Source organism: Geotrypetes seraphini, chromosome 19 (genome assembly GCF_902459505.1).
Source record: "Geotrypetes seraphini chromosome 19, aGeoSer1.1, whole genome shotgun sequence".
Classification (NCBI taxonomy): Eukaryota; Metazoa; Chordata; class Amphibia; order Gymnophiona; family Dermophiidae; genus Geotrypetes; species Geotrypetes seraphini.
The window spans coordinates 16,290,724-16,316,687 of record NC_047102.1 but is presented as its reverse complement, the minus strand read 5'-3'; the positions used below and the strand labels follow the sequence as shown (position 1 = coordinate 16,316,687).

General features: G+C 38.6%; 1 protein-coding gene across 5 annotated transcripts in view; it reads left to right on the top strand.

Moving 5' to 3' along the window:
- USP47 (ubiquitin specific peptidase 47) overlaps positions 1 to 25,964 on the top strand; it is a 114,537-nt gene that overhangs the window by 45,909 nt on the left and 42,664 nt on the right. For 4 of the 5 annotated variants that reach the window (XM_033927886.1, XM_033927888.1, XM_033927889.1 and 1 more), the window contains 9 exons: positions 917 to 1,062; positions 1,715 to 1,794; positions 4,754 to 4,903; positions 5,052 to 5,147; positions 6,737 to 6,889; positions 8,528 to 8,698; positions 12,453 to 12,584; positions 14,001 to 14,077; positions 25,588 to 25,643. In XM_033927886.1, coding sequence (XP_033783777.1) covers positions 917 to 1,062; positions 1,715 to 1,794; positions 4,754 to 4,903; positions 5,052 to 5,147; positions 6,737 to 6,889; positions 8,528 to 8,698; positions 12,453 to 12,584; positions 14,001 to 14,077; positions 25,588 to 25,643 — 1,061 coding nt within the window. The remainder of the gene's footprint in view (positions 1 to 916; positions 1,063 to 1,714; positions 1,795 to 4,753; positions 4,904 to 5,051; positions 5,148 to 6,736; positions 6,890 to 8,527; positions 8,699 to 12,452; positions 12,585 to 14,000; positions 14,078 to 25,587; positions 25,644 to 25,964) is intronic. The other variant, XM_033927887.1, reaches the window with a different exon arrangement.

The window sequence follows — 25,964 nt, the reverse complement described above, 5'->3', positions numbered from 1 at the left end:
AAGTGTGGGCACCCCTGCTGTAGTGGTTCTAAAATCTGTCCTGAGGGAAACCCCAGCCAGTCAGATTTTCATGATATCTACAATGAATATTCATGAGAGATTTGCATAGTAAATGACAGCAGATAAAGACCCTAATGGTCCATCCAGTCTGCCCAACCTGATTCAATTTAAATTTTTTTCTTCTTAGCTATTTCTGGGCAAGAAGCCAAAGCTCTACCCGGTATTGTGCTTGGGTTCCAACTGCCGAAGTCTCCGTCAAATCTCACTCCAGCCTCCAAGCCTTTGAAGCCCTCCCCAGCCCATCCTCAACCAAAAGGCCATATACAGACACAGACAGTGCAAGTCAGCCCAGTACTGGCCTTAGTTCAATATTTACTATTATTTTCTGATTCTAGATCCTCTGTGTTCATCCCACGCTTTTTTGAACTCCGTCACCGTTTTCCTCTCCACCACCTCTCTCGGGAGCGCATTCCAGGCATCCACCACCCTCTCCATAAAGTAGAATTTCCTAACATTGCTCTTGAATCTACCACCTCTCAACCTCAAATTATGTCCTCTGGTTTTACCATTTTCCTTTCTCTGGAAAAGATTTTGTTCTACATTAATACCATTTGGAGTAGGTGCAAGCAAATCTCTCTCATGGATTTTCATTGCGGATATTCTGAAAACCTGACTGACTGTTGAGCCCTCAGGACAGGTTTGGAAACCACTGATATACTGTATGCTACTGTTTTTAATCCAGGTCTGCAGTAGGTGCTTCATTATTACTTTGGCTCTAGGTGCACACACTTGAAGGAAAATGATGGGCTAGAAGCAACCTAAGGGAAAAGTCGATGTCCCCTCCTGAAATGTTACAGGTGCATCTGAACATTAAAGTTTCTGACACATCTAATTGTAATTGTTATTTTTTTAATAGGTGGGAATTTGAGGAATCTGAAGAAGATCCCGTGACCAGCATCCCTTACCAGCTACAAAGGCTGTTTGTTCTATTGCAGACCAGTAAGAAGCGAGCCATTGAAACAACAGATGTTACACGAAGCTTTGGCTGGGACAGCAGCGAAGGTAATTTATTCCCTATATTGCATTAATTTCACTGTAGAAATGTCATTGGTTTGTAGTTTCATGAGGCAAAATGGTTAAATTTCATAATTTGGGGCTATTTAGGAGTCTTGCTTGAAATTGTTCCAACTCTGATTTTCTCAAACATTGGCCTATTATCTATGTGAAAGTAGGAACAGTGGCCAAAATGGAATATTTAGAGAGAGAAACAAAAACTTATTTCTGAATTCTCCCAGTGAACTTTTCCTTAACATGCTAATCGCAATACAATATAACAGAAGACATTAAAGCATTTTAAATCTCTCAGAAAAGGCTTTAGATAAGTAAAATGTTGCAGTGGTCTTCTTCCAGATGTTTAATACTGTATTGTTTCAGATATTATTGTAAATAAAATTTCATTGTAGGGAGAAAGAGGTGTGTATTCCTTTGTGTATTATGGCATTTTTATTTGTAGAGATATTTAGGAAAAAATGTGCTGATAGAATAGACAATGAGAAATGCTTTTATCAATACAAAAATCATGAGATTTTTACTCCAAGACAAATATACCCCACAGCCTGTAGTATACTACTGAAATGTGATGAAGCACTTTTTGTGTGGAAGAGCCTTCTGTTTCTTATTTGAGTGATCTGCTTTTTCTTTTGTATTTCAACAGCTTGGCAGCAGCATGATGTTCAGGAGCTTTGCAGGGTCATGTTTGATGCATTAGAACAGAAATGGAAGCAAACTGAGCAGGTACTTGTACCATTAAGCTTTTCAGTCAAAATCTAGTCTGGAATTAGAGAAGATATGAAATCCTCAAGATGTGCTGAGTGAGGATCTGCAAAGGAGAAGAAAAACGCCATTGGAATATCTTACCTGCCTGCATTCAAACTTGGGAAAAGTTGCCTTTCAGTTAAACAATAGTGCCTGGTTATAGGGAAAAGTCAAAAGGTTAGGATCAGTACAGAGTAAGTCATCCAGAAGGTGTGGTTGTGAGAGAACTTCTAGAGACAGAGAAATCTTCACTGGTAAGGTTGGCCCAGTTTCACTAAAAATAGCGATTCAATTGCTGTTGGCCAATTCCTGGCTGATTATAAAACAGCAGTTGATTCACTATCTTTTTTGCATGCGAGCGATTTTAAGTCAGGGCAGAGCCCTGACAATAGTAGCACCTCTAAGGTACAGCTGCAACTCGAATACTGTGTAGAAAATGACACGATGGCTGTTACCCGCCGAAACTGGGGGGGGGGGGAGAAGTGCTCACTGTGGGCACGGGGACAAGGCCATCCCCGCAGTTAAGGGAGGGAATGCGCGCAGTCACCAATCGCGCGCGGCCCCCTCCCTCCTTCCTACTGACCGAATCTATCTCTCTCCCTCTCCTTCCCCCTCACCTTCGCGGTGCGTTTTAAGTTACTTTCCAGAGTAACTTCCTCAAGCCGGCCGAGCCTGCCTGCACTCGCGTGTGTCTGTGGGCGGAAGCTCCTCCTCTGACGCAACTTCTGGTTGCATCACAGGAGAAGCTTCCACCAACAAACGCACGCAGGCTTGGCCGGCTTGAACAAGTTACTCTGGAAAGTAACTTAAAACGCAACGCAAAGGTAAGAGGGAGGGAGGGAGATTCTCGGGCCACATGAGGGGTGCTGAAGGGTGGTGAGGTGGCGAGAGAGAAGGGTGGTGGTGGAAAAGAAAGGAACAGACACTGGAGCGGGATGGATAGGAACAGACGCTGAAAGTAAATGGGGAACAGAGAGTGGGGAGAAGACGCTGAAGGGAAAAAATGGGGAAGACAGAGTGGGGAGAAGACACTGAAGGGAAATAGGGTGACAGAGAATGGGAAGAAGATGCTGGAAGGAAAGAAGACAGAAATGCCAGACTATGGGGGGAGTGGAGGGAAGAAGATGGGTGCCAGACCAATTGGGGAGGGGGGGATGAAGGGAGAGGCACAGTAACAGAGCAAATGGAAGACGTAGAGAGAAGACAGACAGTGGATGGAAGGAATTGAATAAGAAGATGAGGAAAGCAGAAACCAGACAACAAAGGTAGAAAATTTTTTATTTATTTATTTTGCTTTAGGATAAAGTAGTATATTAGTTGTGTTGATAAAAATTTATAAACAAAGCCCTGCCAGCTGAACATCTCTTTCTCTAGTTCAGCAGCCAGAACTTTGATTTATAAGGAAGGAATAAGCTAAATATTGCAGTATTGAGGCTTGTGTGGATGCTGTAGGGATAGTAGTCATGGGGACGGTGGTCGTGGGGACGGGGCGGTGACAGGGACAAATTTTTTTCCCCATGTCATTCTCTAATACTGTGTGCATTTCTGGTCTCAAAGATATGTAGCAGAATTAGAAAAGGTACAGAGAAGGGTGATGAAAATGATTAAAAGGGATGGGTCGACTTTCCTATGAGAAAAAGCTAAAGCAGCTAGGGCTCTTCAGCTTGGAGAAGAGACCGTTCAGGGGTGATATGATAGAGGTCTATAAGATACTGAGTGGAGTAGAAAGGGTACATGTGAATCACTTCACTCTTTCCAACAATACTAGGACTAGATGGCATGCAATGAAGCTACATAAGTAGTAGATTTAAAACAAACTGGAGAAAATATTAATTCATACAATGTATAATTAAACTCTGGAATTCATTGTCAGAGAATGTGGTGAAATCAGTTAGCTTAGCAGGGTTTAAAGAAAGTTTGAATAATTTCTTAAAAGTGTAAGTCCATAGGCCATTATTGAGATGGCTTGGGAAAAAGTGTTTGAGGCTTGTGCAGGTGAGGACAGAACTTGCAAGAATGGGGTAGGGACAGGAAAAGAACTCGCGGGGACGGAACAGGAAAATGAGTTCCCACAAAATTTGTCCCCGTGTCATTCTCTATTGTAAAATACACTTGGTATGCAGGTAAAATAAACCAGGGAATTTGTGTGCCAAAGAGCCTGTATATATGAACGTGCATTTTCAATGGGTTTAATTGTTAAAGGGAAAGTATGCAAATAATTTTCCTTAGAAAACTGGGGCAACATATGGGCACCCTCTTAGGGGGTTACTTACTAACAGTGCATACAAGTATCATTATTGCATTTTATTTGCAGCAGGGCCTACTTTTGTGAGATGGGGTCTGTGGCAAATCTTGCATAAATGACTCCTTTATTGGTACTTGCAAATTAGTTTTATTATATTTTGATTTCATGTTACCTTCAAACAAGAATATGCTTTCTACATCTAAAGTCATGTAGCATACTGGGATCCTCGGTGACACAAGCTGTGATGCCATTAAAATTTCCCGGAGGTGGTGTATGTTCTTTTTATAAGTTAAAGAATGGGGCTTGGAGTGGAGGTGGAGGGTGGAAAAATAGTGGTTGTCTTATTGCTCCAATTTCTCAGTAATAACTGACTACTGCTGAATACCTGGATTTAAGGAAGCAAAACAGTATGTAAAAATTCTATTTGGTTACATCAATAAATCTGGAGAGAAATACTGCGTTAAATCCTTTATCTGGAACTTCTTTTGCTTGTAGAATACTAAGCTGAGAACAGGAACATCACAGAATGCAGATAATTCTTGTTAATAATGATGATGATCATAAAGTTGAAAATGGATTAAAGGTTGTCAGCCATCCATTATGAATGAGATCTTTAATTTGGTTCCGTTTCTCAAAAAATTACACAAGTATAATATGCCAGACAAAATAAGTACTGTATTTGTTTTATTTTAGGCTGATCTTATTAACCAGCTCTATCAAGGCAAACTGAAGGATTATGTAAGATGTCTAGAATGTGGTTATGAGAGCTGGAGAATCGACACTTATCTTGATATTCCACTGGTTATTAGACCCTATGGTTCCAGCCAGGCATTTGCTAGTGTGGTATGTATTGCCTTAATTGGTTGCTTATATATTTTTTTGTATATACTGACTCCATGATGTGACAGTGGCATGTATGTAGATAAAAATTTTAAGGTCGGCATTTTTAAAATGGATGAAATATTGAAGTGATTTTGCTAATTTCTACTAGGAGGAGGCATTGCATGCCTTTGTTCAGCCTGAAATTCTCGATGGTCCCAATCAATACTTTTGTGAACGCTGCAAGAAGAAATGTGATGCTAGAAAGGTGGGTGTTTTCTATGGAGAAAGGAGGCCCTGAGTAAAGCCTGCATTACTCGAGCAAAAACGCTTTTATAAAATTGCATGACCCCATATGCGCATAAAGGCCCTGATTCTACAAAGTCCGCCTAAAGTTAGGCACTGATATCAGCACTGATTCTACTAAACTTAGGCACCCATTATAGAATCCCATTTAGCGTCGCTTAAATGTGCTTATGTGGTGCTCAGCATCCTAACATTTAGGCGTCCCCAATTTATGCCAATTTTCTATGCCTAAAGTTAGGCGCCAATATCAGAGCCTAACGGCACCTGATTCACAGAGGCACCTAACTTGAAAACACGCCCATGATCTGCCCGAGTTTGGTGCCTAACTTTCAATTAAGTCCAATTAAAGCCCATCAACACTGATTAAACCTGTTCCTCAATTAAATTAGGCACTGATAACGGTGCCCAAGTTTAAGTGGACTTTAGAGAATCAGGGCCAAAATATACACTTATAGGAAGCATATGCCTACTTTTATGTGATCTGCAATGTATATGATTATTTTGCCTAGGGTACACCTGCACATTTACACCAACTTCAGAGCAGGGGTCAGCGTATATGTTGTCATTTGTGCCTATGGTTTTTAAGTGCTTATGTTATAAAAGCATTTCTTTAGGAAGGACATGGGAGTCTGTACGCTAGGTGAATTACCTCTGATCACGAGCTTCTTGCAGAAGGATGTCAATCACATATTTCAGCAGCTTCTCCTTCACCAGTGGAGTATAGTGCCTGCTCCAGTTTTTCCTTCTGCAAGCAAGCTGAGAAGGTGTGTTTTGATCTGCTGTTTTCGGTTTCGCTGGCATCTCATCCAGAAGTAGCCAGATTTTTTTAAGGGGGCATTCAGATTGCAGCCTGCATTAATGCCAGCCTTTTCTGTCATGGAATCTCAACATCATCCACTTGCAGCAGGCATTTTTGATCGTGGTTGTCACAGGGCAGGAGCATAGGAAGATTGTGCCTGCCCTGCTTCACTGCTAGACCACCAGGGCTTTAAAGATTAAAGTCTACAGGGGTCTGGTAGGCGGGGTGGTTTAGAGTCAACTGGGACAGAATGCGGGAGGGATCTCTTCTGTCCCGGCTCACCACTGGACCACCAGGGCTTCAGGCAGACATGTAATGGGCATCAGGTGCTGGGAAGGAGGGAGGGAGGAAGGAGAGCTGGGTGCAAAGCAGGGCACTTGAATATAAACCCCCTGGTTTATATTTTTGTCATTCATTTTCCTCCATTTTGGAGGAAAAAAGGTTACCTCATTTTATATTTGGGTTTGTTATATTTGAATCAGGCCCTTTATGCCTACCAAGTTATGTGCGTAACTTTTAAATAGTGCTAGTTAGCATCAATTATGAGTTAATTGCTAATTTATCTGTACCGATTGGTCATGTTAAACAATTAAGTTGATTTGCATGCACAAGGTGCCACACACAGAATTTGGGAGTAACTTGCATTAACATACATTAATTTGCTTTAATCTAACCCTGAGTTTGTATATGAGGCAACAAGTATTAAGGTATTTGCACAAGGTCCACTTATATGGGTTACTTTTCTCATACAGGGCCTTAGATTTTTGCACTTTCCATATCTCCTGACTCTTCAGCTGAAGAGGTTTGATTTTGATTACACCACAATGCACAGGATAAAACTGAATGATCGCATGACTTTTCCAGAAGAGCTGGACATGAGTCCTTTCATTGATATTGAAGATGAGGTAAGGTTAAATGCATTGGCCTTCCAAACCTGACTTTTTGGTTTTACTCACATGTTATATAATTTTGTTGAAGTTCACAAAATACACAAGCCTATATAAAATGGAGGTTTACAGAAAATATTCAGACACTATACAATCAGTGTGCTTGCCCAAATAAAGATTACTTTACACTTTGGCATAAAATGAGAAATGTAAACCATCAAGATTGTATTAAAATTTAGGATAAGCACCAAAAAAACTTAAGGGTGGGGAAACGTAGATGAAGCCAGAGGTCAAGTTAGAAAGCAGGGAAAATAGACATTTTTGATTGGCCCTGCACTTTTCTCCTTGTGTTTTGTGTTCATTAGAATATTCTCTTTCTTGACTTTAATTTCTTGTGTTCTTTGTCTTTGCTTCCTAAATAAAGATTTATTGTGAATTTTAATGTTTATATATAACTGGCTTTATTAAACACTTGCTCTTGTGTTTTTACCTTGTGTTGCCTTTAAAATGGTAATTTTATAAAGCTTTTTAAAATTGTGTGACCTCACATGTGCAAATAGTACAAACAGAGAAAGAGGGCATTGCTATAGAGCTGGTTTTAATGCCTAAGTTTTGCAAATAGCCACGTAACTTTTTGAGCTCCTGTGTGTACACTTTCCCTTTTAAATGTGTACTTTGTAAGCTAAATGTGTTTTTACAAAGGAACACCTAGGCGGAATTTTGTCAATTATGCACATATGTGCACACATAATGCTGTAAATGCCATTATTTTAAAACAGATGAATATAAAGCCAGCTTTTGCTTTTTTGCTATCTTTCAAACAACCCTTGAATCAGTTTTCCAGATCCTCAGCAACACCACTTAGGGCTCAATACATCTCATTGCCCTAAGCTTTATGTGTCTAATCGTCACTGGATCTGTGGTCTAAACTTATTTCAAGAGCATAGTTTTACTACTATTTCCTATTTGCATTAATTTACTTTTTGTTATAAGTAAGTGCTTAATAAATACTTAGCTTAAAGCTTACTAATCTCTGTCTAGGGATTCTGGTGCCGACATGTTTCGCATGAACAGCTTTTTTAAGGCTTGACCCCAGTGGTCGCAGATATTGGCGGTTCACTTGTTAGGGGTCAAGCCTTGAAAAAGCTGTTCTTACGAAACATGTCTGGGTGTGGCTTGATGAAAATTTTTTTAAGTTTGAGCTATTGATATATAGGTTTCACCTTTTACCTTGTTTTGTTTAAAATATTGATTATCCCATTCAACTTGCTGGGATTTACTGGGTACTTATGACTTGGACTGGTCAAAGTCAGAGACAGGATACTGGTTCGCTGGACCTTGGTCTTTATGGTTTATTAAAATTTGTTTTATCACCTTATCTGATAGCAGGCCAAACAGTTTGAACTTAGCTAACTCAGTGAGAAACTTCTAGTTGAGTCTCAAATTTGTAAATTGAGGTTCTAAACCACATTTTAGAAAACTGGTCTTGTAGTACTTTAAAAGTGGTTTCTCTAACAACCTTCATCAGACAGACTTATTACCCTAAAGAGATAAAGAACAATAACATTTAATCATCTTTAATCATCCATTTTCCTATGTTTTGTTTCTTGTCCATCACTTTAAACACTATTATAATTCATTACTCTTCGGCTAAAGAAGTCTCCCCAGACTGAGAGTTGCACTGATAGTGGAGCCGAGAATGAAGGTAGTTGTCACAGTGATCAGATGAGCAATGACTTTTCCAATGATGATGGAGTTGATGAAGGAATCTGTCTTGAAAGCAGTAGCAACACTGAAAGGATCTTATTAAAATCTGGCACTGAAAAGGTACTAGTCCAGAAAAATAAATAAATAAATAATAAATAAAAATATATATAAATATAAATGTCTTAGATGTCACTTTCAGTCACAAGCTTAAATGGTTTATTTGATTTTGTTCTGAATATACAGTACCTTCTGTCGATTTTTATGTAAATGTTATAGTATATTTAAGTGAAAGTTATTTACTTGTAATGCTTTATTTTTTTTATTAAGGCATGTAATGTCTGAAACTGCCCATTGGCTTTGTATTTTTATAGGGTACAGTTCAATCAAGATATGCTACTAAATATTTAGAGCAATCTGGGGAATGCTTTCTGGGAACAGGAAGAGCTAGATGGGCAGATACCTTTGGGTTACACTATTCCTCTATCCTGAAGAAACTATACTTAAAATTTCTGTCAACAAGCAGGAGTGAGCTGAGAACTTCATTCAGTTCAGAGTTCTGAGTATGCACATCCCTTCCCATGTGCAGCTGGTTCCTCAACTTTGGTTAAGGCTCCAGTGGTGGACTTCCACAACCAGCATGCTTTCTGCTTCTCCTGCAGTTGGCTTGCTCATTTTGTGCCGACACAGTATCATGTTCTAAATCCCAAAGGAGGAAAGAGAAAAGAGAGGGCAAGGAAAGATGAGCACCAAGAGAAAGGGCTGAAGGGTGAAAGGGAAGAAAGAAAGGCACCATCAACATAGAAACATGAAGGCAGATGAAGGTCATATGGCCTATCCAGTCTGCCCATCCCTGCCTTCTACTGTCCCTTTCCCTCTGGGGAAAAGGTAGAGAAGAGACCTTAGAGCAGGGGTGCCCACACTTTTTGGGCTTGCGAGCTACTTTTTAAATGACCAAGTCAAAATGATCTACCAACAATAAAATTTAAAAAAAACCACAAAGCACACTGTATGCATAGAAAATGTTAATCATCATTCCTATTCCAGGGTTTTTCAAAGAGGTCAAAGCAGATGACTCTATGCACTATCACCTCAGTAACAACCATACAAAAATAGAGAAATATACCCCCCCTCCCTTTTTACTAAACCACGATAGCAGTTTTTAGCGCAGGGAGCTGCGCTGAATGCCCAGCGTTGCTCTCGACACTCATAGGCTCCCTGCGCTAAAAACCTCTATTGCGGTTTAGTAAAAGGGGACCTTAGTGTAAAATATAGACAGCAGATATAAATTCAGACACATTTTGATCACTAAATTTAAAATAAAATCATTTTCCCTACCTTGTCTGGTGATTTCATGAGTCTCTGGTTGCACTTTCTTCTTCTGACTGTGCATCCAATCTTTCTTCCCTTCTTTTAGCCTGTATGCTTCTTCTCCTCCAGACCTCATACCCTCCCCCAACTTTTCCTTCCTCTCTCCCTGCCCTTTCTTTCTCTCTGCCTCCCTTTCATTTTTTTCTGTTTCTCTTCTTTCCTTCTGTCTCCCTGCCTGCCCTTTTTCTTTCTTTCTCCCTGCCCTCCCCCAAGCCACTGCCACTGCCATCTCCCTGCTACGGCCAACCAGCATTCCTCTCCCCGATGTCAATTCTGCCGTTGGGAAGAGGAAGGCTGATCAGCCCAAGATCATGATCAACCTATTGGGGGAAATGCTGCCGGGTCCTGCCTTCACGGAAACAGAAAGTAGGCAGGACCCGGCAGGAAGAAGAACAAATGCTTCACTAACCTGTCTCCCGCATTAGCCCGTAGCAAACGCTTGCTTCAGGGCTCTCAACATGTGCGTGCCGGCTTCCCTTCTCCCCTCCCCCCCCCGGACATAACTTCCGGTTTCGGAGGGAAGAGAAGAGAAGCCGGCACGCATACGTTAGAGCCCGGAGCATAAGTAAGCTACGGGCTGAAATCTCCAAGCCGGTTTTTTGGGGTTTTTTTTAATGTTCATCAGCGGCAGATGACAGCTGGGCGGACCGCCCAGCTAAAAGGCCCTAGGGAGAACACTGGAGAGGAAGGCTGATCGGCCCATAGATCAGGACGTCAACACGAGTCTATCACAGAGCCCGGGAGGGGCTCCGCGATCGACTCGCGTTGCCTTCCTGAGCTACTGGTCGATCGCGATCGACGCGTTGGGCATCCCTGCCTTAGAGGTACCACACCACTCTGACAAGGAAAAGCTATGCAGAAGAGGAGAGAAGCAAAACATTTTGATTCTAGCTTTTAAAGTTTATTATTCGGGTCTACCACATTACTTGTTTTCTTTGTTCCATATGTTCCAACCATGGCTTTAAGATCTCTGCAGTTGAGCTTTGGTTATACTGCCTCCAAGTCAAATTAAATTAGAAGTCACAAGAAAAACATTTTTTACCTGTATGGCTTCCAGGCTCTAGAATGTATTTCTTTATTTAATTAATTTTCTATCCCATTGTCCCCGAAGAGCTCATAATGGGTTACATTAAGAATGAATCCTCCTTGAAGTTGGAAAAAGCTGTGAAGCCTTACTGTTCAAAGAGAGCTGGGTACCTGATCTGCTTGCGGTTCATTCTGCTGCCCCTCAACATCTCTCCTCTCCTCTCTCCTTATACACCTCCGTTCCTCAGATAAGCTGCTTTTAGCTATACCCTTCTCCTCCACTGCCAATTCCAGACTTCGTTCCTTTCATCTAACTGCCCCTTATGCCTGGAATAAATTACCCGGTTTGTCCACCAAGCCCCTTCCCTTTCCTTGTTTTAAAGCAGACTGAAAACTCACCTTTTTGATATAGCCTTCAATTCATAACCTTACTCCCCACTGCCCTCCAACCCAGCGAGCAGATTAACCGTTCCCTTTTACTGTGTCCATGACATCCTGTTTGTCTGTCTTGTCTGTTTAGATTGTAAGCTCTTTTGAGCAGGGACTGTCTTCTTTGTGACTCTGTACAGTGCTGCATACGTCTGGTAACATTATAGAAATAATTAATAGTAGTAGTTCTGGAAATGTATGTGGTTATTGAGGCTGACTTGCTGTGTTATCCATCCTTTTATAGCCTTTCTACTGATACAGTATAACTTTTATCCTGTTCTGGTGTCGTATTTGTTAAGTCTCAGAATGTGTTGTCTTTGTAAAGTCTCTGTATTCTGCATCTTTTCTACACTGCCTCTGTTGCTGGATTGTGAATGATGTACTAAATGTAATACACTTCCCCCTCCGAATCCGTGGTTTCAGCATCCGTGGATTCAGTTATTCACAATTTTTAAACAAAATTTTTTTTTTGTTTTTCAGGCTATTGTAAGCCCCCCCCCCTCCCTTAAGCCTTACCTGGTGGTCTAGCGGGTTTTTGGAGCAAGAATGGTCTTCCCACGCTCCTGCCCCATGCAGATCGCTCATAGTCTCTCGAGCCATTTCATATGAGCGATCTGCACGGGGCAGGAGCGTGGGAAGATCGCTCCTGCCCCGAAAACCCGCTAGACTGCCAGGTAAGGCTTAATGTGGGGCTTACAGGGCTTAAAATAGCCGGGGGAAGTGGGGGTTGGGGGGAAGAACCGGCCCGAATATTATTCGCAGTTTTTTAATATTCGGAGGGAGAAGTGTAAAAGAAAATCTGAGATGGGTAAGAGGTTACCTAATGGAAAGAGATAGTGAGGGTAAGAAAAGAAACTAACTTAGGCCGAAAAGAAATAAGGCATTATGCGGTAATTTGGAGCCACAGAAGACTGCCAGAAAATAGTTTTGAAATGTTTTCCTTACCTTAAGCATTTATCTGTCCAAAGGTGTGCTGACATATAATATTATAAATTATACTATTTAAATTATAGTTCATTCTTTTGATATGTTTTGTTTTATTTTTATCTAGAATTCCTCACCATATGAACTTTTTTCAGTTATGGTTCATTCAGGAAGTGCTGCTGGGGGCCATTACTATGCCTGCATTAAATCCTTTCATGATGATCAGTGGTACAGTTTTAATGATCAGCATGTTAGCAGGGTGAGCAAACACTGCATGCATCGTCTGTCTTTTTGCTTCATATTTGTCTCTCCTGTGACACTTGCAGTTTCCATCATTAATTTGAAGAATCTCTGTTTTCCTTTAAGCTCTGAATAATGGTTTACATTCTAGTTTTTTTTCATAAGAGCAATTAAAATCTCTAAAATATTTTTTACTTTAAAGATTTCTAAACCAAGGTAGATGAACTAGTGACTATCCCAAAAGAATAGAGTCAGTGGAAGAACAGACTTTGAAACAAAGGCTATGGAAGTTTTCTGGCTTGCCCTTATGGCATTTGCAAAAGTATTCTTGTGTCCTTGTCCCGGTTATATTTCTTTCCATTGACGAGCACTTTTCAAAACTCAGGATTTGGTTTCAGCAAGATCCCACACTATATGTAAAATATGTCCTTGAGCAATAAAAACATAGAAATAGACGGCAGATAAGGGCCCACGGCCCATCTAGTCTGCCCACCTTAATGTCCCTCCCCTACCTTTGCCCTGTGAAGAGATCCCATGTGCCGATCCCATTTGGCCTTAAAATCAGGCACGCTGCTGGCCTCAATCACCTGTAGTGGAAGACTATTCCAGCGATCAACCACTCTTTCAGTGAAAAAGAATTTCCTGGTGTCACCTCGTAGTTTCCCGGCCCCTGATTTTCAACGGATGCCCTCTTGTTGTCGTGGGGCAGCCTAGAAGATATTGTACAGTCTGCAGTCACCCATTTTGTATTCAGTAGAGTATTCCCATGGTACGTCCCTTGGTTTTTAACCTTTCAAATGGTTCATCATTCTGCCCTTTCATGGAGCTGTACGAGTACGTGATGCTCCTATCACATTCCATCATGCTGTTGTCATGAGGAACCTTCTGTATGACTACAGGGATGTGTTTGGGAAAAGCATAGGCATTGTCCAGTATTATTTTTTAAGTAATCCGCTGAGAACTTGTGAAAGATTTAGCGGAATATCAAATTTTAATAAAAATAAACATATTCTCTGCCAATTCAAAGTTAACAAAAGGATTTGATTGGGTGACACTTCTTGCAGTTTATAATGTACACTTTCTTAATTAAATCTAATCGCATTGGGCTGGCCCTATGATTTGATAGTACAGATAGTGTATGGTAACTCAGGGTGCCTGGTTTTGAGGGCTAGCATGGATGTGCAGAGATAATGCAGTTAAAAACCAGAGTAAGAAGGGAGGTAGGTGGGGGGGGGGGGAGAAAAAAAGTCATGTGTTCCAGAGCATTATGGAGAGAGATGAAAGAATTATATGCCATTAAAAATATTTAATTACAGTACATTTTTTGGAATAGAAATACCACATTTTCAGTGTTTTGTGCACTGACTATTATGTTAATATTTCTCATTTATTTTTAATTTACACTGTGATTTTTTTTTTCTTTGTTTATGGATAGATAACTCAAGAAGATATTAAGAAAACTTATGGTGGATCTTCAGGAAGCCGAGGCTACTATTCTAGTGCCTTTGCAAGGTCAGTAATACTTTTAACAATAAAGTTGGGTTAATAAGTCTTGAGGTTAGTTTATCTTTATACCATATTTGTTCTCATTGTTCAAATTAACAACAAAATTGAGATGTCTGATATTGATATTAGGAATAAAATAAAAAAGAGAATCTGGAATGAAGAAATTTGGCAAAGAATAGCCTTACAGTTGATTCCACTGTATATTAAATAACAACAGATTAAGTGATTTGGCCAACCCATAAGAATGTCTTGGAATAGATTGCTTTGGAAAGGTTAACAAACAGTGAAAGAATGGTATGAAAGCTACAGCATTGCTTACATCTGATAGTGCTCTAGAAATAATAGCAGTAGTAGTAATAGATGTGAAAACTAGATGTAGACCATGTAGGAAATGGGTGAATATATCAAAGCTATATTGAAATAACGTTAATAAACATACTGTAAAAGCAACATCAGAAGCTTATGACTTGTTCCTTATGCCGCCTTTTAACACTAACAAGAAGAAAATAACCAAAGAACTGAGAAATTCACAAAGACAGAGATTAAAATTTCATAGCAGGGGCTGATCTTGTTCAGCCACAGTACCATGACGCAGGAGATGCATGTCTAATCTTCCTGTCTGTTGAGGTCTTCAAGACTCAAATGCACCATGTAGGTGATGTATCCTGTCCGTGGATTCCTACTGGTACGAGAACAGTGCTGAGAGGTTTAGGCTTCACAGTAAATTCTTCTTCAAACCATGGTGAGAAAGGGACCTAGATCACTCTTGAGTAGGGAATTACATGGTGACTTGTTACCCACGGCTAGCTGCGGGTAACCCACAGGAACAGGGAGAAAAAAAGACTGGTTGCTGTGGGTATGGGGACAAGGCCATTCACCACGCCATTCAGTTCAGTATAAAACTATTTGAGGTTTGTGCAGGTGGAATCAGATGGTTTGTTGTGGTGGGGACGGGGACTGAGCTAGCCGAGCTCGCAGGGATGGAGTGGGGATGGGAACACATTTTTCTTCATGTCATTCTTTACGTTGCTATTTATCCCCAACAGGTCCTGTCAGACATTACCTACTAAAATGTACATATTACATTTTCGCTCAGCAAATTGTATTTCTATACTATTGCCTCCTGAGGTCTCTGATCTCTGTATTTCCTCTGAATATCTACTTATTGTATTTCGCTGAATGTCCAGCACTCTTGATTGTAAACCGCCTAGAAGTCGCAAGATTGTGGCGGTATAGAAGAATAAAGTTATTATTATTATTATTATTATTACTCCTGAGGTGGTCATGGAGGAAAGGGAGTTAAAAACTTAGCTAGTAGAACAATCCCATTGCCAATTCATTTGGGGGGAGGGTGCAGGAGGGAAAAAAGCTTACTTTGTAAACACAGAAATCCTATAGATCCCTCAAGGGTTTTATACAACTAAGCCTCACTTTACTGCTAAGTCTTCAATGCAGCCAGTCACAGATACAATACTATATTCAGCAGTTGTAATTCAAGTGGTGATTTTTTTTCTTGAAGATTAATGCTTTCATTTCAACTCAGAAGTTCTACATTTGTATTTTTTCCCATTCTATAGATTTCATAAAATGTAAGTTGGAAAAAAAAGTAAAATGCAATTCAAAAATACACTAGATTGGCTCAAAAGGCTGCTTTTTTAATTTCATAGCAGTAGTTTGCAATTTAAGGAATTAGAATTGTAAATTAGATTTTATTCATGGACTATCTGTGCTTTAGTTGATTCTCGGTATCAGCTGTCTGCAGTGCTTTATGGGGTAATTTTATAAAGTCTTTTCACATGTAAAACCTGTTTTAAATGTGAAGAAGAGATTTATAAAATTGTGCAGTCATATAAGTGCATAAAAAGTAGGCTCAGTTAATGGGGTTTAAAAAAGGTTTGGATAATTTCCTAAAAGAGAAGTCCATAGGCCATTATTGAGATGGTTTGGGAAAATTCACTGCTTATTCCTAGGATAAGCAACAAAAAAAAATCTGTTTTACAACTTTGGATCTTGCTAGGTACTTGCTGGTTACTGTTGAAAACAGAATACTGGGCTTGATGGACCTTCGAACTGTCCCAGTATGCCAATCCTTATGTTCTTACTTTTGCACATCTTTTCTTAAAGCAGTGTTGGTAGAGTTGCAGAATGTTTGCATATTTTATAAAATATGCATATACAAACACAGAATTTTTGTACAATCCCACTTTATTCCAGGGCCAGTGGGTTATTTCCCTATACCCTCCAGGATGTTGTAAGAAGCCTCAAACTTTAGAGGCTTAAATCCCTCCCCTTCTTACCTCATCACTGTCCCTGTGAACATCAGCTCTTATTCCTACAAGCCAGGCTGTAGGAGCTTGTCTTTTCTGCTTATTTTTTATTTCATGTAATTTCAGTCTTTGAGGTCGTGGTTTTCACCTCCGTGCTACGGAGGTTCCCTGCGGGGACAGCTCTGACTACAGGAGATTGCAGACCTTTGGTAAAAGTCTGCTTCCGGAGGGTTTCCTGCTTCTCAGTAAGTCCTCTGGACAGGCTGCACATCAGATTAGGGCTCAGGGACCGGACCGTTCCCTTAGAAGCTAGATCACCCCAGGTTCATCCACTAGTGGGTCGAGCGCAGGCTGCGCGGTTCCATGGTAGGTCGAGCACAGGTTGCATGGTTCAATGGAGGCACGCCCGGGATCAGGGCCAGACTGTGTTCTTCCACCAGATGTGCTGTGTGGCATGTTTGAGGGTTGCAGAGGTGACTGACCATGGATGTCAGGCCAGTGGGGCATTCAGAAGATTCGCCGAAGGTCTGCCTTTACATATTCAGGTAAGCTGGATTTCTTTGTAAATCTTTATTCATTTTCATATGTTACATCAAGTGAATGACATAAATTTAATAATAATTTTAAATATACATACTTGATAAGCTCATATATTAATATTTAAGTTAACATTTCATTTAGAAAAATTAATATAATATTCATATTAATATTTCAGAAATCTAAATTTATATACTTCTTAGTTAATAAAATATTATCCCCTCCCCTCCCCCCTCCCTTCTAATCAAATATACATGAATAAATTTTAAATGCAAATTCAAATTCTTTCCATATTTCATATTATACATTCAAGTATTAATATATTGTGTATTATTCAGAAATATGTTCCCCCCCCTTTCCCTTCTAATCAAATTCTAAACATGGGAAAATTATTATTCTTTACAAAATTCTGTTAATGGTCTCCAGATTTTTTGAAATTTATTAATATAACCTTTTTGTGTTGCTATAGTGAGCTCCATTTTGTATATATGGCAAACAGAATTCCACCAGAAGGTGTAATTCAACCTATCATGTCTTTTCCAATTGAAAGTGATTTGTTGTATTGCTATTCCAGTTAAAATAAATAGAAGTTTGTTATTACTTGATGAAATTTGACTTCTTGCTCTCATTGTTGTTCCAAATAATACAGTATCATATGTCAAGGCTACCGGATTTTCTAACATCTTATTTATTTGGGGCCAAATTGATTTCCAGAATGTTAAGATGTATGGACAAAAGAATAAAAGATGGTCTAATGTCCCAATTTCAACATGACAGTGCCAGCATCTATTAGATTTTGAGCTATCAATTCTATGTAAACGTGTAGGGGTCCATAAAGCTCTATGCAAAAGAAAAAACCAAGTTTGTTTCATAGATGCTGACACCGTACATTTTAACCTCCAAGACCAAAGTTGTGGCCATTGAGATGCATTAATTTGATGTTTTATCTCAATGCTCCAAATGTCTCTAAGACCATTTTTTGGTTTTTTATTTATATATCCAGATATTAATTTATACCACTGTGCAGCTTCATGACCTGTTGAATTTATCTGGAAACATAAGAATTCCAAACTATGATAATTAGTAAGATTTTTCCATTCAGGGAACCCTACCTGAATGGATTGCTTCAATTGCAACCATCTAAAATATTGTGTTTTATTAAGATCAAATTTATGTTGCAATTGTGAAAACTCCAGCAACTTACCATTTTTTATTATATCGTCTAAAATACGAATACCTGCTAACATCCAATCTTTCCAGATTATTTTGAAGCCGCCGATTTTGATCTTGGGGTTAAGCCAAATTGTTTGAGTTGTTGATTTGCTAATTGGAATAGGAGTTAGGTTACTTACATATCTTAAAGTCTTCCATGTATCCATAAAAATTTTATGTTCTTTGTATAGCCTTGGCATTATGATACTAACAACATTACTAAGACGTAAAGGAAACATGAGTCTCCATTCTAGCCAAAACCAGTCTGGAATATTGTCAGTGGGCTCTGGGAGGATCCAATACATACCTTGACGTAAAATATAGGCTTGATGATACCTATAGAAATTGGGAAAATTTACCCCTCCCTCCTCAATTGGTCTTTGTAATGTCACTAAAGCAATTCTAGGATTTTTCCCAAGCCAAATAAATTTTGTCAATACCTTATTTAACTTTGTATAAAAAGAATCTTGAAAGAAAACTGGTATCATTCCCATTTGGTAACAAACTACAGGTAAGATCATCATTTTAACCGTTTGTACTCTTCCCCACCAAGATAAATGCAAAGGGTTCCATTGTTCACACATCTCTGTCACTTTTTGTAATAAACATTTTTCATTAATTTTTATTGTGTCATCTAAATTTTTTGAAATCCAAATTCCAAGATATTTAATAGCTTCCTCCTTCCAAACAAAAGAGAATGTATCAAATAAACCTTTTGTACAATGTACATTTAATGGGAGTATTTCTGATTTATTCCAATTTATCTTATATCCTGAAAAATTTCCAAATTTTTCAATCAGCTCAAGTAAGTGTGGGATGGTAGATTCCGGATTCCTCAAATATAATAATAAATCATCAGCATAAGCTGATATTTTGTATTCTCTATCTGAATGAGGTATACCTTGTATTTCCTTTACTTGTTGGATTGCTAATATTAAGGGTTCTAAAACTATATCAAACAGTAAAGGAGACAAGGGACATCCTTGTCTAACTCCCCTCTGTAGATTAAATTTTTCTGAAAATGTATTATTAATATATAATCTAGCAAAAGGGGAGCTATATAATGTCTGTATCATTTGTATGAATCCAGGACCTATGCCAAACCATTCCATAGCCTGATACATAAATGACCATTCTACTCTATCAAAAGCCTTTTCTGCATCCAAAGATATCATAAAAGTAGGCTCATTCATTTTCTTTGTTAAGTATAACATATGGAATGCTAATCTTGTATTATGAGATGAATGTCTGTGAGCAACGAATCCTGTTTGAGACATGTCTATAATATGGGGAAGAGCACTAGCCAATCTTAACGCAAGTATTTTTGCTAATATTTTCCCATCAACATTTATTAAACATTTATAGTTTGAAACCAGAGTGGAATCTCTATTTGGCTTAGGTAATACAATAGTTAAAGATTCAGCTATAGTGCCATTTGTACAACCTTTATTAAGTTGATATTGAAAAAGATTTAATAAATAGGGTAATATCAAATTTTGAAATGTTTTATAAAATTCCACTGTATATCCATCACCACCTGGAGCGGATCCAACTCTAAGGGATTTCAAAGCTGTTCCTAATTCTTTTAGAGATATTGGTTTTTCCAAACTTCGTTTTATATGTTCAGGAACTTTTGGACCCTCTAACATTTTCAGAAATTCTAAACCATCTTTTTCTTTATTTAAGTAAGTCTCGGAAGAATAAAGAGATTTATAAAATTTTAGAAATTGTTTTAAAACAGTGGGACGGGAAGGTGCGATTGGGGCCGGGGGCCCGTAGCTGCTTGGTGGAGCCGCTTCGTCGGGCTTGGAGATGTGTTTCGCGGATGTGGGGTCACTCGTCTTTTAGTTCTGTTCTGCTGCCCATAGTGGGCAATGCGGCCTTCAGTCCGGGTCAGGACAATGTTGTTTTCAAATGGTGGGCGAGGAAGGGACTCCGAACTTTGGAGCAGTTTCTACAGATGGATGGTAGCGCTGTTCCTTTTTTGACTCTCCAGGCGTCCTGGTCTTTGGGGGCGACGGATCGGTTTGCTTATATGCAGCTCTCCCATTATGCAGCCTCCTTGCCCAGGGACTCATTGACCCAGTCTTTTGCTATCACTGTACGCGATTTTTTCTTTGATGCTCAGTGGGATTGGCTTTCTATCTCTCAATATCATCGCAGATTGGTGGCTCTGCAGCCTCGGCGGGATTATCAGCGGCTTTTGGCATCTTTGGCCCGGGACCTGGGATGTCGCCCGCGGGTGGCGTCCTTGGCTCCTCTGGTGCGCCGGATACCTCGGGTGGTGCAGAGCGCCGAGCTCCGGGAATGTCACTTTCGGGTTTTACATCGGGGATATGTCTCTCAGCAGCGGGCCTTTTATTTCGGATGTGCCCCTACGGCTATTTGTCTGAAATGTCACCGGGTTGATAATTCTTTGGCACATGGGGTGTGGCTGTGTATTTCAATTTCTGCCTTTTGGATGGAGGTCCGCTGTTATTTGGAATCTTTGGTAGGTTATCGGCTCCCCTCATCGGTGGAAGGGACTATTTTTTTGGCGGAGGGCTATTTAGGCGGCCTTTCTGCAGGGGATAGCCAGCTCATTCGTAAGGGATATATTGTGGGAATGAAATGTATTCTTACTCATTGGCTTCAGGACTCCCCGCCCACCATCTGGTATTGGCGCAATAAATTGCATCTTTTAATGGTCTGGGAGTCTATGTCCGCTCGGTTCTCTGGATCTCGGAGCAAGCTTTTTCTGTCTGTTTGGGCTTCTTATTTGGATACTCTGCCCCCTGTGATAAAGAGCCAGGTGGTCAATCGCTTGCGGAAGCCAGTTGCCCCCGTCTTGCCAGTGGGTTGAGGGTGGGGTTTTGGGGGTGGGGGGTGTTGGGATGGAGCGGTTGGGGGGTTGTGTCTAGTATGGATTTGGAGGGCTCCAGGCTATCAGAGTACAGGCCTGGACTCTCGCTGATATCTGAGATTTCTAGTTGGGTGTTACCATGTTAATCTGTATTGTGGCATTGTACTGAGAAAATAATTGTGTTCTCTCTGTTCTGTGTATATCTTTCATGTTGGTGAATAAAAAAGTTTATACTAAAAAAATAGGCTCAATTTGTGTTAATGTGTCACCTTTTTCATCTTTTATAGCAATTATTTTTGATTTCTTTTTTTTCGCTTTAAGATAATTTGCCAAAATTCTTCCCGACTTATTTGAGTTTCCATAATACACCGCCTGCTGAGAAAATAAATCTTTCCTTATCATCTTTGATGAGATTTCATTGTATTTTACTTTAAGTTTTAACAGTTCTTGTTGTATAAAATATTCCCATTTTTCTATTAGTTTTGATTCTAAAATTTTTATTTCTTTTTCTAAATTAGAAAAATCTTTTCTATTTTGTTTATTAAGATAAGCCGAATAAGAAATAATTTGTCCTCTTATTGATGCCTTAAAAGCATCCCATAATATTTCTCTAGAAATCTCATCTTTATCATTTGTTTGAAAATAATCTTTCATCTTTATTTGAAAATTTTCACAAAATATTGGGTCAGCAAGCAGTGTATTATCAAACCTCCATATTGGTCTGTTTGTATTTTGATCTGAAATTTTAATTTCAATCCACACCCCACCATGATCAGATAAAATAATTGGATCAATGGCAGCTTGTGTTACTTGATGTGCTAGATGATTTGATATAAAAATATAATCTATCCTTGAAAAAGAATTATGAACATGAGAACAGAAAGAAAATTCCCATCCATTAAAATGAAGTATTCGCCAAATATCTGTCAAATCACAAGTTTGTATTAAATTATCTAATCCCATAGATTTCATATATCTACTTGGGTTTTTGTCCAATAAAGGATCCATTACAGCATTGAAATCCCCAGCTACTATTAAATTTGAAGTAGCCAGTGGTAAGATCAGTTGTTGAAGAGTCTTAAAAAATTCATTTTGATTTGAATTAGGGGCGTATATATTGAACAACGTCATGGTTGTATTTCCCATGCATATTTCCACACTTACCCATCTTCCATGAATATCTGATGCTTTAAATTTAAATAAAGCTGAGCATTTTTTATTAACTAGAATAGCAACACCTGCTTTTTTCCCTATGGCTGGTGAATAAAAACAATGTTTGACCCAACCTCCTGTCAACTTATTAGATTCATTGTTTGAGTGGTGGGTCTCTTGTATACAGCATATATCCGCATTTTGCCTTTTTAAGAACATTAATGCTTTTTTCCTTTTTATAACATTATTTAGACCATTAACATTCAAAGAGATTATTTTAAGAGTCATTTATATTTACAGTGTTGTAATACATTTTTCTAAAATTAATAGTATAATGATGCTTAATCATATATTTCCCCAATACACTTAGTAAATTATAATATCCCCATTTTAATCCTTTCCCCCATTTATGTCTCTCCCTCCCAATCCCTCCCATCCATCCATCCCTTCCCCTCCCTTCCCACCCCCATTCTATTAAATACGAGAACTTGGATACACAAGATGAGGTTAGGTTTAAAATACCTCCCTCAAGCTACTACAGAATATTCTTATGTACTACCATGAAATATTTCCAGTTAACTATTATAATACCTATGTATCTAGCAAATACATATTTTTTTCCCCCCCTCTTTATGTTTATATACTCAAATTTAATGTATTCAAATTCATACAGGAGAAATAATATAATATATTTCCTCTTGATGAAATTAGATATAAATTATCAATGAAATATGCAATATTAAATATATTTATCTCAAAATAAACTTTACTGATTTTACACTTTTAATTAATAGTTATATTACTGTAATTATTTCAATATTATGTAGATAATGAAGGTTCATCAAAGTAACACAGTCTATATGGTGAAGATAGTTTTTGGAGTAGATAGGTTTAGAGAATGTATGGTATAGTCACTGGATTTAGTTCAATTTCATGCATTAATTCTTTAATTAAATGCTGTGAAGAAGGATCTTAAGTGAATTCCTTACTCAGAAGATACCTTTAACTGAACCATGAAATTGGAGCTTTTACTTCTTTCGTTTACCCTGCTATAATTCCTGTGACTGGACTCTATAAATAATTAAATATCTACTGGAGAGCATGCTGCAAAACAATGTGAAACATCCTCTTGACTGAGATTACATAGAAGTTAATCTGGAAATTATCCTATTTGTAATGAGCTTATGTTATTGTATAATTCTGACAAAATTATACAGGTCTATCAACAGACATAAGCAAGAAATTACTTTGGAAACTTCCCCTTCTTTTTGAAAGCAGTGCATATTAATGTCAGTCAAACTTTCCTTCGGTAAAGTTTTTAAGCAGGAAGTATATCCTCCTACAGGATGTAATTCTTTTCAGCCAATCACTTTTTGTTTTGACGATTTTTTAGTATTGTGATTGGAGAGTTCTTCCTTTCTACAGACAACGCCTCTTGTCTATAAATAGCCATTCAATGCCACTCCCCTATACTGTTGCCATTACTTCTTCTGTGCAAACGTTTCTTTCGGATTACCATTTCAGCTGCGTTTCACTTGTAAGTAAATTTTCTTTAAAAATGCACATGTATTTTCCTTTAAAATTATAAGATTATGTAGATTGATTTCTGGTTTTATTTCTGCTAAGAATGTTGGTTTTGTATAATTCCATTTTAGAGTTGAAGCACGTGTAGTTCTATTCCGTTGTTATTTGAAACCAAATCACAATTCTGAAGTTAACCGTAGATCTTATTTATAAGAACTATTACTATAAATTAAAGTTGTATAAAGTATAAAGAATCATATAATTTACTCAGTCAAAATTTCAATCCTTTCCAATAAGAAACCTTTTAGGTTGTCATAGGCTGCTCATATTGATCCATAAATTCTTGTAGTTTTGCAGGATCCGTGAAGTTTTGAGTTTTATTTCCAATTGTAACTTTCAGTATTGCTGGATAAAGGAGCCCATATCTAGCCCCTAGCGATTTCAATTGCGGTCTCATATCCAGAAATATTTTCCTTTTCGATGCGGTTTCTTTTGCAAAATCAGGGACAATATGTATTCTTGAATCCTGACACTTGAGATTTTTATTTTCTTTTGCCAGTTGACAAATTTCCAGCGCCTGTTGATGTCTCAAAAGTTTGAATATTAATGTTCTTGGTCCTGTTTGTGAAGTTTTCCTTTGTGTTGGTATCCGGTGTGCCCTTTCAATTTCCAGTGGCGTTTTGAATTTTAGTGGAAGCACTTTAGGTAGAAATTGTTCCAGGAAAGTTATAGGATTATTTTTTTCAATCCCTTCCGGCATCCCTATTATTCTTAAATTATTCCTTCTCTCTCGATTCCGGCTGTCTTCAAGGTCTTTTTTTATTTCTTCAACCTCTTTCCATATTATTTTACTTTTCCTCATGTCCAGATTAATTTGTTCGGAATTATCTTCTAGTATGTTTATTCTGTGTTCTGTTTCTTCTACTCTTTTAGTTAACGCTGCTGCATCTTCAATAGCCTTTTGTAGTTTTTTGTTGCTATCTAAAACAATTTCTTTAATTTGTCTTAATTCCTCCATTACATCTGGGCTGTTATCTGATGGCAATGGAACCTTTGATGGAGTAGTGCTTGGCTCAGGTTTTGATCGTTTGTTACTCCCTGTACCAGATCCTCCAGCTCCTGAATCGCTTTTGTTTTGTTTGCTAGACGACATTTTTTGTCACTTCCCGTTTATTTTCAGAAAAAATTTGAATTTATTTTGTAGTAAATCAAAAAAATATAGCTTGAGTATAGGGAGCTATTCGTTTACCCGACCATCGGAATTCGCGTCCAAGCCACGCCCCCTCGGTAAGCTGGATTTCTATTTTCTGACAAGCCTTTATAAGAGTATCATCAGAATGGGTTTAGCACTTAGTTTGGGGGGGTCCCTAGTTTAGGTGCTCCCTTCTGACAGTGCAGGCTGTGTCTCCTTGTATTACTATTTTGTTTTTCAGGCTTCTAATGTTTTATGACCTGTTCTCTCGTTTTTTCATTGCTGCATTTGACTTATTTGTCGGGGAGTGTCCCTGTCCCCCTTTCTATGTTGTTCTTATCCTCTACTGAAGTTTCTGGCTGCTTTCAGACTAATTGATGTTCATAGGGACAGTGATAAGGTAAGTGGGTTTAAGCCTCTGAAGTTAGAGGCTACCTACAAAGTCCTGGCGGGTAGAGGGAATTAACCCACTGGTCCCAGAATAAAGTGTGGATTTACAAGAAAAGAAGATTAGCAAAGGTAAGAACCTAATCTTTTGTTCATATACACATTTTACCTCTTTTCTCATGGCAAACTTAGATTTGTGTGCTTTTGTTACATGTTCTCAGAGCCTGTTTTATTAAGCACAAAGGAACCTATTTTGCCATTAAAAATAGGTGCCTTTTTTTGGACTTCTTGCAAATTTCACCTTTCATGAATTAAAAATGGCAGCTTGTTCATTGGAAACTTTGACAACCTCATCAGTTTGATACCAGATATTAACTTGCTGGTAATTTTTTTTTTTTTCTAGCTCTACAAATGCATACATGCTCATTTACAGGCTGAAGAATCCAGCAAAAAATGCAAGTAAGTTCATTAGCATGGCATGTTGCATAGCTAGCATGGTAAGCTGAGAAATCAGGATTGCTCCATTTGTCTCAGCTCAGCCAAGAAGAGAATGTGGTGGATATGGTTCAATCAATGATCTGAAACAATGTCAAAAAGGAGAATTTTGTTTCCGCAAATTGGCACTTAACAAAATAAGATAACATCTTTCGGCTACAGTGGCAAAATAGTGCTCAGAATTTAGGAAGTTGATTGGTTGGTCTTAGAATTTATCAGCACCCCCTCGTATATGCCAGCATACTGCCTAAGCACTTACTATAGTTCATAGTTCTTTTTGTGATA